The 14,536-nt window shown below is 42.2% G+C and overlaps 2 protein-coding genes across 2 annotated transcripts in view; one reads left to right on the top strand and one right to left on the bottom strand.

The window, feature by feature from the left end:
• Positions 1-14,536, top strand: part of CIDEC (cell death inducing DFFA like effector c) — a 46,890-nt gene that overhangs the window by 13,182 nt on the left and 19,172 nt on the right. The window lies entirely within an intron of this gene.
• On the bottom strand, positions 982-3,350 carry JAGN1 (jagunal homolog 1). Its single transcript, XM_027863770.1, has 2 exons — positions 3,247-3,350; positions 982-2,003 (listed from the first exon to the last, which is right to left on the bottom strand). The coding sequence occupies exons 1-2, from the start codon at positions 3,333-3,335 to the stop codon at positions 1,541-1,543; spliced, it is 552 nt and encodes a 183-aa protein (XP_027719571.1). The 5' UTR covers positions 3,336-3,350; the 3' UTR covers positions 982-1,540.

The following is a 14,536-nucleotide window of genomic DNA, read 5'->3' as shown; positions in this document are numbered from 1 at the left end:
TTTTCCCCAAGTTACTGTACAACGACTGATGTTCATAAGGATTTAAGGTAAAAGATCCTGAAGAACTTATTAAATGCAAAAAAAAAAATTATGCTTGTCATGTCATAGCTAGCATTATGTATTTTAACTGCATTTTAGAAAATTTGGTAATCTATTTATGATTACACATACCCTTCTATTTATAAGTAACCCCCTCGAATTCCCTCCCCTTTCTTTCATATGGATAGCCACCCTTCTTCAAGGCCACGCTAAGCTCCTCTGGCTGAGACTTCCTGATGAGGCTACCCCAGGCCAACATCACCTTTCTCTAGTTCTTCTAGCCAGAACAGTCTAGACAGCTCAATGAATGTTGTCAACCAATAGTTTTGCTTGTTAATCTGCTTCCCTAGCCTGTAAACTCATCAAGAGAGAAGACTATGCCAGTTATACTGTGTCCTATCGAACAGCATAGCACAGTGCTGAGCACAAAGTAGATGCCCCCCCAAATGTTGACTGATTAACCAAAATATTCAATTAAGAACAAAAGTTCAAACCTCAAATGAGACAGTGGATGAAAAGCACTCTGCAAACCCTTTAGCACTAAAATAAATGAGCTATTATTTCTCCAATATTCTGAACAGAAATCTCCTATATTTCAAACGTCAACAGATAAAAACACTTTCCCGCAGTGACCCCACAATGAAGCCAACAGCATGGAGACCAGGAACCAGGTTTCCCCATTTCCAGTTTCCTACTATATACCACACTTATTTATTTTTCAATATCTCACTCATTTCTTTTTTTTTTCCTTTTTATTCAGAACTTAAGCTCCAAATAAAACAGACATTTCCACATACATGGTAGGGCTGAAAAGAAGACTGTACACAGAACTGCAGATCTCTATTATGTACAGGTTGCTATTCTTTGTTTAACCCATTGATAAGAACAATTTTGGGAATGTGTACTTTACGTTACTCCAAATCTCATCAAATACAAAGCACGGATGGTCAGGGCACAGTTGAATTTTATTGAGTTCCTTTTTGAGTCATGACTCTTGGCATCAGAGACCACAACCTATAGATATTTCCTTCCTAGAAAGGATGGAACCTGATTCATTACTAGCTTCTGCTTGGTCTCTGCTTATCTTCTTGGCTGCAGGAAAGGAGTTGAAGGTATGGAAGGAAGGAGTAAAAGAGATAGTAAGTAGGAGATGAAGAGGATAATCCATCCCTAAAGAGAATCCCAAAGGGCCAAAACCTCATTAGCTCAAGCCACTGAATTAGACCATCCAATGTGGCCAAAGGGAGCCTCATCTAACTCAAAGAGTCCTACATCAACACAGCCTTTCAAACACGCAGGTGAGGGAGGTAGGAAGTGTTTCCTGGAATCACAGCTTAGTGTGAACCTGCTGCCAACCTTATTAGGCCAGAGGCTTGGAGAATATTTCAGGACTAGTCCCTCTACACTCCCATTCTTCTCAATTTGAGGCCCAGCCTCCCCTCCCCCCTCCCCCAACCCCATGCCTGCCCCCAATTACAGCCCATAGTCCATATGTCAGGCTTCATTTACGCTTCTTCTCCTGCGTACTGGTGAACCAAGAGTCCAGTAGTTTCTTACTATAGTAGAGCTGCCAGGCATGCACCTGGACAGCCACTACCAGCACCAGGTACATGATGGCGACGGCAGAGATGCCAAAGATGACACGGTATGCCTTGCCGTGGAGGTACAGCTGCTGAGCGGCAGGAAACATCTCCATGGTGCCATAGATGAGAGGGGCAATGGAGAACAGCCCCGTGCTGATCATGGAGAGCACCAAGTAGCTTATGTTGTTACGGGGGAATGAGAGCAGGCCAAAGCCAGAGGGCACGATGCTCAGCAGGTAGGGGTATTCCCACTGGTAGGGCATGGCAACTTGATCATAGGACAGGAGCTTCAGATGCCCCACACACATCTGGGCTGCTAACAGGAGCCAAAGACCTATGTGAATGTAGATCAGTCTCTTAATCTCAGTCTTGAAGGTAACACTGTGGAACAGAGCAAAAGAAGAATGCATTTAGTGTGTAGGGGATACAGGGTACCAATTTGGGGAAGGCTCTTTTTCTAATACATGCACACCTGTTTCTATTTCAGCTTCATGCCCCCCAGGCATGAAGCCGGGGAAAAGATGCATAAACAAGATTGGGAGGTCTATAGTGAAAAGCTTAGGGGCCATTTCAGAAGCAATTTGGGCAGCATAGGGAGACATTTCACCCACACATGACCTATGAAAAAGGGCAGGTTTGGATGGGCCACTGGACAGAACTTCAAAGAGGTATGGTTTAATGAGATTGAGAATAAAAATTAGGTGATAACAATCTACTTGGGAATTCCTACTTTCCTTACAAAATGTAAAACTCCTTGAGGGCAGATTTGTTTCATTCTGTGTATTTTTATCCCCAGTGACTAACCCAAAGCCTGGTAAATAGTAAGTGTTTAATAAATTCGGGTTGATGATTAATTATAGGATCATAGGATTTAAATAGCTGGGAGGGCCTTTAGAAAACACCAAATCTAGCTCACATCTTACCTTCCCTATTAGACAATAAACCTGGATGACGTCTGCATCTCACAGAAGGGGAATTTAACGGGTTTTGGTTGGATGAATAGAGGGGCAGTCTGGGTCAAATGGATGGGGGATAGGGAGAACCCAAGTATAGGTCAGAGGTCAAGTGCTTGAATGGCTCCTAAACTTCTGCCAATCCCTCCTGGTCCCACCCCTCCTCCCATGCCCAAAGGTGGAGAAACTCCCAAATATGGATCATATTTGTATATGAAACGGGTTTTGTATTCTTTTGGGGGGGAAAGGGAAGGGGGTGAAGGGAGAAGTGAGACAAAAAATAAATGCTTGAAAATGGAAAAAAATGAACATTGGGGCGAATTTTTTTTTCTATTGAAAAAAGCAAACACTCAGGAAAAGGTGAGCACTGGTGAGTGGTCAAGCGTTTGAAGGGATAGGGGAAGAGTGGCCCAGCATGAAATTTGGGCACAGGATGAATGGAAGGGACTTTTCTGAGCGTCAATAGCTAGGCGCATGCGAGACCGCACCCGAGGAAAGCTCCCACCCCTAACCCCCAGGAGGGGGAGGGGCTCGATGCAGGTTCCCGGATGCAGCAGGGTCGCCCCTCCCCCCCATCCCGCTGCACTCCCACCTCCCCCACGCCCGGACCCCGCAAGGGTGAGGCCCGGCCAGGGGCCGGGGCGGCCGGCGACAGGGCGCCCCACTCCTACCTCATCTGGTAGTGCGAGGCCACGCGCTCCCGGTGCCGATAGTCGCTGCCGTCAGTGCCCGCCGCCCGGGGCCCCGCGCGAGACGCCATCGCCCCAAGCCCGAGCTGAGGCCCTGAGAGCGAGAGTGAGACCAAAGCTGCCCACCCGACCCGCCCCCGCCCGACGGGCTATCGCAGCCGAGCGGGAGCCGAGACAAGCCGAACGCAGCCGAGCGGGAGCCGAGACCGGCCGAACGCAGCCGAGCGGGAGCCGAGTCTACAGAGCCCCGCCCCGTCAGCTCTTTCGCCTCCCTGCGGAGGGAGGACTTCCGGTCTCTCTAGGAGCTTGGAAGACCAACTCGGTGATCGGGCCTTGTGCATGAATCATCCTTAGCCCTCCCTGTGTTCGCACGTGGATTTGGGGATGAGGCTGATGATTTGTGCTCTGGAGCTGGGGGAAACCATTGCTTTGCAATTCCCTCAGGGAGGTTGAGTTGGGCGTCTGAGCTTCCAGGAATCAATGCTTTGATGAAGCACAAGATAAATAGTTTTTGGCCTTGGGAGTTTACTCAATTTTGGGGGTGGGACTGGAGAATAGGACGAGGCAGGGAGGGATTGAGGGATGGGGAGGGTTAGAAAAGAACGGGCAGGTCACAAACGTTAGAGGTGAAAAGGACCGTTATTTCCAAATGAAGAAACTGAGACCCTGAGAGGTGAGGGGAAGTTAATAGCAGAGCTGGGATACGAACTCAGGTCCTCTAGAATTCAAAGTTCACTGAACCGTCACAACTGGTTTGGGATGAACAAGTAGCATATGCCTTCCTCATCCCAAGTCCAGAATGAAGTCTTAATAGGCCCTAGGGATCTCTGTTTCCTATGCCTTATGCTGGATGCATTTTCATAAAAGTATGTGCTTTTGCAAGAATATTTTGAAAGGTTCATCTGTGGTATTAATCTTTCACTTTACATAAAAAAAAATCAACATTTTGACATGACTGCTTCTCTATGAACACATTATGCCTATCCTTACTATAGCTAATATAATTATATATTATATATGGTATATAAAAGGCAGACATAGTATTATATATATATTTATGTTGTTCAGTCATGCCTGACTCTTGTGACAGGTAGACCATACTGTCCATGGGGATTTCTTAGCAAAGATACCAGAGTGGTTTGCCATTTTCTTCTCCAGTGGATTAAGGCAAATGGAAGTTAAGTGACTTGCCTCACAGATAGTAAGTATCTGAGGCTGAAATTGAACTCAGATCTTCTTGACTCCAGGTCCAGGTGATGTAAAAGCAAACAGTGCCCTAAAAACCAAAAGCTTTTTTAAAGAAACAAATTTTAATTAAGGGTTGCTTTTGCAATACCTTGTGAGGCCCCTCCTGAACTTGAGGGCATCCTAGAGTTTCTTTCCCTTATCTTGAGATACCATAAAACTTCCCCCCTGTCCTGGATCATTAAAATGCCTTGTCTTCCTCATCACGAGTCAGAAAACTCCCTGTTTTCCTTAAATCCTAGGTCCCCTATCCTGTCATCCATGTGTCATGATAAACGCCCCCTTATCACGTAAGATAAAACAGACCCCTATCCCTCTGTAAGTTGCTGGTCCTCTTTCCAGGGCTAGCCAGCTGCTTTTGCATCAATAAAACTCCCAGTGGTTACAGAGAAGGTCTAAGTGAATTCTTTCACACCTGAACCAACTCTCCCAACTCTAAACCTCAACACAGGGCTTTATCCACTATGCCATCTAGCTGCCTCTTGTGTGTGTATGTCTGTGTGTGTGTCTTTGTATATACATTGTCAACAGGAAATCATAACATTACAAAACATACATGGAAAACTGAGTTTATTACAAGTATGCGATTACAATAAAGGAGAGACATCGATCCCCTCCTAAATGGGAGTGGCATGGGAGGAGGAAAGGACAATTTCCTTCCAAAGGGTAGGAGAACTCATGAATAAGATGGCAAAAGCAAAATTCTTTTCTTTTGGTAACTGCAAGACTTCGAGGACATGAAGGTCTGCTTATCTACAAAGCTGCCAGTTGCACAGTTTCTCAGTCTGGTACAGACTAACTTATGCCTATCTTGACTCCCGAGGACACACAGAGAGTTCTCGTTCAGCTTGGGATGCAAATAAATTATGTCAGCTAGGGGACAGGGGTGTGTTTCATCTTCCACACATTCAGGGCCTCTTGCATACTCTGAGTGTAGTGTTTCTGGAAAATATGTCAACTCAAAAAGACAGATTCAGGAGACTCTTTAACAACACACACACAAACACACACACACACACACACACACACACACATTGTCCTTAGTATACATGGTGCTGGCCAGCATGTTAGAGAGGCCACTGCTGGTGAACAGGGTTAGGATTTTTAGATTTGAGTGTGGAAGCCTCAGAAATGGGCTCTACTTATGTTGTTTTCCAGACAGTGAAGAAGGTGATCAATTAATATAGAAATCATAATTCCCTTCCTCAAGATCAATTTTTACTTGCTGGTAGTCCAAAGCAAGGGGAACAACTGACTTCCATTTCTGAGAACATCTGCTGGCTTGACATTGTGACATCTTGAGCTTCAAAAGAAAGAACACATTTCTGTGGCTTCTGCCTCAAAAGTCCTCTGCCAACAATGGTGTGTCAGGATAAAGAGAAGTAATTTCAGAGGAAATCTGTATTGGCTACTATGGTGTTCAGGGAGGACTAACATGCCTGGTGTGAGGGCTTGCTGAGCCCTTTTCAGGGCTGCTCATCCACTTTTGGTGTCTACCTGGCACTTAGCTCTCACCTGTGACTCCAGGAAGCTATAACATACACATTGGCCCTACCCCAGTAAAACCCATCTTGGCAGGTCAGGTTAAACCAGGCTGAGGGAAACTGACAATGGTATTGGTGAGTTAGGGAGCATGTCTACCCCAAGTGTGTGAAGACTTCCCTCCCAGCAAAATGGACAGATGAGAACAATTTGTTCCAATGGCCACTAAGGTGGCTAGAGCAAGCGTTGTGGAACACTTAGAGCTTGGCCAGGTATCGAGGATGCTAAGATTATCCACTGCATCCTGGGCCATTACCAGTCTTCCTGACTTTTATCTTGCCACTGGACTTCTAATAACTCAGGAAGAGAAAGTGAAGCTGATGACTTCGTGCAACTCTCCACTTAAATCCAATTTATGCACGAGTCAGGACATCACCCATGATGTCAGTGATGTCATTGGTCCTCTACAAAAAAACAAAGGACAAAAAACAACATCAGATTAAAGGCATGGGCTGTCCATGGGCACCATGATTTGTGGTTAGGATGAATGAAGGCTTGGCTTGTACTATATGGATAGTAAGGGGAACTATATTTCTGGAGTTACTTTCTCTGTGGTTGGTTCTGTCTATGTCTTTGGGGTTATGAACCAGGGCTATTCATTTTACCTAGAAGTAGAAGATGCTTATGACCTGGCCCAGAGAGCCATCTACTAGACCACCTGTCAAGATGCCTTCTCAGGAAATGTGGTCAATCTCTACCACATGGAAGAGGATGGCTATAGCCCTGTTTCCAGAAAAAATGCAGCTGATTTGAATGACAGATATGAATAGCCACTCTCTGAAGGAGGTTGAGGGGATGGCTTTCTTGGTTAATACATAAAGTTTATATAAAATGTATGACTGTAATACTATATATGTGTATACACACACATAGGCAGTGAGGTGGCACAGTAAATAGAGCACTAGGTGTCAGGAAGACCTAAGTTCAAATCCAGCCTCAGTTGTATGACCCTAGGCAAGTCACTTAACCTCTGTTTGCCTCAGTTTCCTCATTTGGAAAATCACTTAAACAGCTAAATGATGATTCCATGTTCTGTTCCCTATCAAAAGTATAGCCCAGAACTCACTCTCAGACCCTCTTCTCTTCTCTATAGTCTTTCATTTAGTGAACTCATCAGTTCACATGGTTTCAATTATGACTATGGTTTCTTTATGTCTATGACTCTCAGATTTACATGCCCAGACCTCATCTCCAAAACCAAACTCATCAGCTTTCTCCTATAAACCTACCCTTTCTCCAAACTTTCTTATTTCTGTTTAAAGCCTCCACTGTTCTCTCTAACCCTTCACATCCCATCAGTTGACAACTTTTTCAAGTTAGTCTCCACAGTATTTCAGGTATGTCTTCCTCCTCACTTACTTACCCACCACACTAGTTTAGGAACTCTTGTCTGGACTATTTCTATAGTCTCTCAATCGGTCTCTGCATCATCTCTCTCCTGTTCAACCCTTCGTCCATATTGCTGCCAAATTGATATTACTGAAGCACAGAAATGACTATATCACTCGAGAAACTACTTCCCCTAGTCATAGAGATTAGCAGCTTCCTACTAGGATGAAATGTTTGTCTCTGTCTGTCATTCAATGCCCTTACAATCTGGATCTAATTTATCTTTCCTGTAATTATCTTTTCCCCTCATTTGTGTGACTCCTCCTCACCCATTTTAGGTTTCAGTTAAATTGGCCTCTTTCATACTTCTCCTACATTACCTTCTATTTCTCCTCTTTACACAGGCTTTCCTCCATGCCTCACCTCCTCTCCTCTCCCTCCTCACCTCCATCTCTTGGAATCCCTAGCTTTCTTTAAGTCTGAGCTCAGGTGCCACCTCTTACACAAGGTTTTCCTTCATTCCTCCCAGTTATTGGGGCTCCCCAATAACTCCATTATACAACTACAAATACAACCCCCCAATTACTTTGCATTTACTTATCTGTATAATTAGAATTTAAGCTCCAAAAAAAAAAAAGAATGCCAGATCCTTGAGGACAGAGACAATTTCTTTTTTATCTTTTTATCTTCTTATTCCAGTCTAGTAAGTGCCTTGCACATTATAATTACTTAATAAATATTTGCTGAATGAAAATGAAGCAGGGATTAATGCTGAATCCTCATTCTTCACCACCATGGTGTCAGTAATGTGATAGGTAAATTCAAACAAACAAAAAGGGCAGCCTTGTCTAGGAAATACACCATAAGGCCTTTTATTTTTCAGAAGCCCCAGATATAATGTCTGTTGAGTCTGCAGGATAATAAGCCCTGCTGGGTGCTTGGCCCTTGGGGCCAAGTTTTGAAGGAACATATGTGTACTTTCCTGTATTTGGGAAGGGAGAGGAGAAGAAATGGTCAGTCCAAGCCAATGCCTTAAGGTCTTGCATAAGATTGAGATTCAGAAATCATGGGCTCCTCTCGGCAAAGAGAGCTTGCTGTTGGTGAGACTGTTGCAGTGAAGGTGTCACCCAGATAGCCCTTCACTGTTGCTGGTATAAGAGAACCTACTGTGTTCAAAGGAATATGGTGTCCCGGTGTAAGTCGCAGGGACTGCAAACTTTTTGAACGATGAGACAAAGTATCAAAGGTATCCAGGCATGTCCCCAAATGAATCCAGTTTGCTCATCTCTCTGTCTCTTAAACAAGATGTGAAATTCCTTGGACAAGTTGAAATCTTTGACAAAATGTAACCTTGCTTACTCCAGCTTCTCTTTGCCCTGATGATGTAGCACTTTGTTCTAGCGTTTATGATAACATTTTGGCAGTAATATAGATCTACAATTTGACACCACATTGACAACATACATGAACTTAAGTTGATCCTTGAGCTGTGCTTTTAAAGAAAAACTAGTAATGATTTGATGGTGAAGCATGCAAAGAGGTACAGAATGAGGCATACATTTTCAGTCATCACATTTTTCTTCTTTTTTTTGTTTGACTGTGCTTATTTGTTACAATGGAGGGTCTTATGAGGGTACTGAGGGAAGTCATTTGGAAGTGATAGTGATGTTTACAGAAAAGAATATCAATTTTTTAAGAGGAGACTAAGGGCACTCATCCTCACAAAAGGGGAAGAGAGGTATCACCTTCTATAAGGAAAACAGCAGACATGCCAGAGCTGCATACATAAATCTGGCACAAATTGCTGCCAAAATTTCATAACAAATGCTAGAACAAAGGGCCATATCAACAAGGCAAAAAGTACCCAGGATAAGGCAAGTTTATATTCTACCAATAAGCAGGAAACAGACCTACTCTACTCACCAAGGAATGAAAAACAGAGCCAGGATGAGAATTCATTCCCTGGAGAGAAGCCTGCATATTCTCATAATTCAATAAGAAGAGTAACGTGGATTTACTTGTCTCATATCCTCCCTCGGCCCTTTCACACGTACTGTGAATTGTGTTGTATAAAGTTCCTTGGTGAAGGGATCATCAGAGGAGAAGAATGGCCTTGAATATTCACAGGCTTGGATATCAGTCCTTAGATTTTTCTGTTGAGGTAAATAAAACCTGGCTTACATTCTATGACTTGTTAGCCTAAGTACATGGGAAGGGAAGAGGAGTATTTATTAATGCCAGACACTATGTATTTATATGCCAGACACTAAGTATTTTAAAATATTATTTCATTTGATTCTCACAATAAACCTGTGAAGTAGGTGCTGTTATCCTCATTTTACAGTTGAGGAAACTGAGGCAGCTAGAGGTTAAGTGACTTGCCCAGAGTCACACAGCTAATAACTGTCTGAGGCTGGATTTGAACTCATCTTCCTGACTAGCCTAGCCCTCTTTCCACCACGCCACCTGGCTGACTTGTGAGAGCTGAGGATCTGTGTTTGGTTTTGTTTTGGTTTTTTTCCTTTTTGAGGGAAGACCTAGACATGAGTCAGATCCTAAAATCCTTCAGCTTAACTCTGGATGTGGGCATGAACTAAAGAGATTATTGTGAAAGGAGCCCAAGAGTGAACCCAATAGATGGGAGCCTAGGGCATCGCATTGTGAGCCATGGACCAGATCTTTGTCTCCTCAGAGGGGACGGCTGGGGTAGAGCTCTGACATCTCTGCTGCTGTCAAATGCCTTCCCCCTTTCTAACTAAGCTAGTTAGGTGGTTTGGTGGATAGAGTTAGGGAGGCCTGAATTCAAATTTTGTCTCTACCATTTAGGAGCAATGTGATGCTGTGCAAACTGCTTCATCCTTTTCAGTCTTCATTTCTTCATCTGTAAAATGAAGGGGGTGGGGTGGGGTTGATGGCCACCCTTCTAGTTCAAATTTGTGTATAAATTCCGATGCTAGAACTATGGACTTTCAGGGTTGAAAGGGACCTTGGAGACTATCAAATCCGACTTTTATCTAAGTAACAACCCCTACAAGGAGTTCCTCAGACTCTGCTTGAAGACCTCTAGTGAAGAGAAGATCGATACCTTCCTGAAACATTTTAGAAAGCTGAAATTGTTAGGAAGTTTTTCTTTTCTCAAGACAAATCTGCGCCTTTACAACTTCCGCCCACTGCTCCTTGTTCTAGTCTCCTAGTCCAAGAAAAATGCGAACAAGTTGTCCTTCCTCCCCAGGACAGTTATCACATCCCTATGCTCTCTTTTCTTCTATGGAACAAACTTCTCCAGCAATCCTTAGTTCTTGTAAGTCACCAGACAGTCCTGGTCTTCCTCCTTGGTGCGCTCGTCATATGTCAGTTTGATATTCAAAGCCCTTCACAATCTGCTGCCCATCTACCTTTTGCTCTGCCCCCAGCCCCCTCCATATACTCTTCTACCCAGAGGTATTGGCCTCCTTGCTGTTCCTCGAGCAAGGCACTCTATCTCCCAATTCCACTTTCACTGGCTATCCCCCAAGACTTGAATTCTTTCCATCTTTAACTCGCCTTCTGGCTCTCCTAGCATCCTTCAGCTAAAATCTCACCTTCTACAGGAAGCCTTTGCCGATCCCCCCAATGCTAGTCTTTGTTCCTGTATAAGTACTAATTGTACTAAATGCATTTGGGGTATATGGAATTCTGTTTTACCCCATGAAAAATGCAGAAAGTGCAAAGGACACACAGAAACCCAGAAAGAATACTGAAAACATGAAACACTCAACTAGCACATCATTCTCTGGTTGGAAAGGAATTAAACTTGGGATTGCCTGTTTGCACAACCCTCTGACATTTTGGTGAGTCCTTCGTTCCCACCCAGTCCGTCAACCACACTCTGTGGTTTAGACTTTCCTCAGAAGACAAACATACTTTGAAGCTGCTGAAGAAACAATTCCATTCCCATTAGATCTGCAACGTCCAAAGAATTTGCTGGCTTTCCTCTTCAAGTAGAATTCAGTATAAGAACTGACATCCTTGGGGTCTACATCTAGCGTTGAAGAAAAAAATATTATTACTAATACTACACTCTGTTCTTAAAGGACTCAAGTATTCCAGAAAAATTTTATTTAATTTATCATTATCCAATCTATTTCTAGCTTGGAGAGACATCAAAATTGGCATAATACTCCAAGCCCTCCAATATAACTTTTTGTCCCAAAATAAACAGAAATAACATTTATAGAAGATGGCAGATTAGTCACTCAGCTGAACTCTCCCAATATTACCCTCCAAACAACTTTAAAATAATGCTTCAAATCAAATTTTGGAGTGGCAGGACCAACAAAAAGTTAGAGTGAGACAATTTTCCAGCCTAAGAAAACTTAAAAGTTCTGGGGCTGTGGGTTGGAAGCCTGTCTGGAGCTCAAACATGCTATGGCAGCAACACCAGCCACAGTAGCCGCAGCTGTAGCAGCTTCGGGAACTCTTAGCCAAAGACAGTAACAGGGTCAGACAACTGGTCAGAAAGAGATTACAGGAGACACTTTGCTGGCACTGGGTACAGCTGGAACTAATTAGTAACTCTATTGCCCTTACACAGTTATGGATCACAGTTCCAGGGTGGAGAGGAGCATGGTCACAAAGGAGCACCCCAAACTTGCAGACCTCCAGAACTAGCTCTGAAAACAGCGACACAAAAAAGCCTGAAGCTTGGGACAGTGCCTCCTTAGCCTTAGGTGAGCAGGGCCCAACTTTAACATAAAGTTCAAAGTTCAAAAAATAGGCTGGAAAAATAAGCAAACAACAACAACAACAAAATTTGACCATAAAAAGTTACTATGGTGGCAGGGAAGACTAGGACATAAACTTAGGAGAAGACAACAATATGAAAAAAGCCTCAGAAAATAATGCTAATTGGACCCAAACCCAACAAGAATTCCTGGAAAAAGTAAAGAAAGAGATAAGAGTGGAAGAGGAAAAATTGGGAAAAGAAATGAGAATGAGGCAAGAAAATTATGAAAAGAGAATTAGCAGTTTGTTAAAAGAGGCACAAAAATCCACTGAAGAGAAGAACTCCTTAAAAATGATATTCCAGAAGGCAAAGGAGCTAGGATTACAACCAAGAATCACCTACCCAGCAAAATTGAGTGTAACCTTTCAGGGGGAAAAATGAATATTCAATGAAACAGAAGACTTTCAAACATTCCTGAAGAAAATACCAGAGCTAAATAGAAAATATGACATTCAAACACGATTCAATAGAAGCTTAAAAAGGCAAACATGAAAGAATAATTATAAGGCACTCAATAGAGTTAAACTGTTTACATTTCCAAATGAGATGATACATGTAACTCCTAAGAATTTTATCATTATTAGGGCAGTTAAAAGGAGTTTATATAGACAGAGAGCATGGGTATGGGTTGATTATGTTAGAATGATCTCTTAAAAAAAAAAAGAAGGGGCGAGAAAAAGGGATGCACTGGGAAAAGGGAAGGGAGAGGTGGGATGGGGAAATTTTTCTCACATAAAAGAGGTGCAGAAGGAAGAGCTTTTACAATAAAGGAGAATGTGGGAGGGGGTGGTGGGCAATGCTTACACCTCACTCTCATCATAATTGGTTCAAAGAGGAAAGAACATTAATATATATACACACACTCAGTTGTGTATGGAAATATAATTTATCCAATAGGGAAACAGGAGGGGAAAGGGATGAGAGAAAGGGGGTGGGGAGAGGGAATGATAAAAGGGACTGTGGATTAAGAAAGACAGTGGTTAGAAGCAAAATAGAATTTTGAGGAGGGAAAAGAGAGAGAGAGAGAGAGAGAGAGAGAGAAACAAAAGAAAATCAGTTGGAGGGAAATACACAATTAGAAATCATTACTGTGAATGTGAATAGGATTAACTCACTGACAAAATGGAAGCAGATAGCAGAATGGATTAGAAACCAGAATTGACAATATATTGTTTACAAGGGACTCACTTAAAACAGAAAGACACACACAGAATTAAAATAAAGGGCTGGGGCAGAATCTAATATGCTTCATCCAAAGAAAAAAGGCAAGAGTAGCTATTATGATCTCAGACAAAGCAAAAGGAAAAAAAGACCTAATTTAAAAAGATAATCAAGGAAACTGTACTATGCAAAAGGTACCATAAACAATGAAGGAATATAAAAAAATTTTAGAACAAGTTTCTCTGAGAAAGGCCTAATTTCTCAAATATATACTGAGTATAGAACTGAGTAAAATTTATCAAAATAAGAGCCATTCCCCAATTGATAGATGGCCAAATTATATAAATAGGCAGTTTTTAGAAAAAATCAAAACTATCCATAGTCATATGAAAAAATGCTCTAAAGCACTATTGATTAATGATTGAATTAAAAATAATTCTGTGATATCAGCTCACCTATCAGAAATGACAAATGCTGGAGGATATGAGGGGGAAATTTGTACACTAATGAACTACTGGTGGAGCAGTGAACAGCTACAACCTTTCTGGAGAGTAATTTGGCCCAGCGATACCACTCCTAGGTCTGTATCTCAAAGAGATCAAAGCAAAAAGAAAAAGAACTTATTTGAACAAAAATATTTATGGCGGCCTTTTTTTGTGGTGGCAAAGAATTAGAAATCAAGGGGATGCTCATCAATTGAGGGGTGACTGAACAAGTTGTAACATGATTATGATGGAATACTATTGTGCTATAAGAAATGACAAGGGAGGTGGTTTCAGAAAAACATGGTAAGACTGATGCAAAGTGAAATGAAAAGGACAGGGAGATCATTGTGAACAGTAATAGCAATGTTATAATGATGATCAACTATGAAAAACTTGGCTACTCTGATCAATACAATGATTCAAGACAATTCCAAAAGACTCATGATGAAAAATGCTATGCACCTCCAGAGAGAGAACTGATAAACTCTGAGTGCAAATTGAAGTGTAATTTCCTTACTTTCTCTTTTTTCTTGCTTTAAAAAAATATGGCACATATGGAAATATCTTTTGCATGATTTCACATGTAAAATTGATACCATATTGCTTGCCTTCTCAGTGGGTTGGGGAGGAGGTGGGAAGGAGAGAGAGAATTTGGAACTCAGAATTTAAAAAGAAAGGAATGTTTAAAAAATAGTAAATAAGAATGTTAAAAAAAATTACAGAAATCTTGAACAAGGAAAAGACC

The sequence above is a fragment of the Vombatus ursinus genome, unplaced genomic scaffold (genome assembly GCF_900497805.2).
Source record: "Vombatus ursinus unplaced genomic scaffold, bare-nosed wombat genome assembly UNPS02014773.1, whole genome shotgun sequence".
Lineage (NCBI taxonomy): Eukaryota > Metazoa > Chordata > Mammalia > Diprotodontia > Vombatidae > Vombatus > Vombatus ursinus.
This window is presented reverse-complemented; position numbering and strand designations above follow the sequence as displayed.

Bases quoted from the DNA above. Each gene is read 5' to 3' on its own strand.
- JAGN1 (XM_027863770.1), bottom strand. From the start codon at position 3,335: ATGGCGTCTCGCGCGGGGCCCCGGGCGGCGGGCACTGACGGCAGCGAC. The intron at 2,004-3,246 runs GTAGGAGTGGGG...TCTGTTCCACAG, and splicing joins GCCTCGCACTACCAGATGAG to TGTTACCTTCAAGACTGAGA.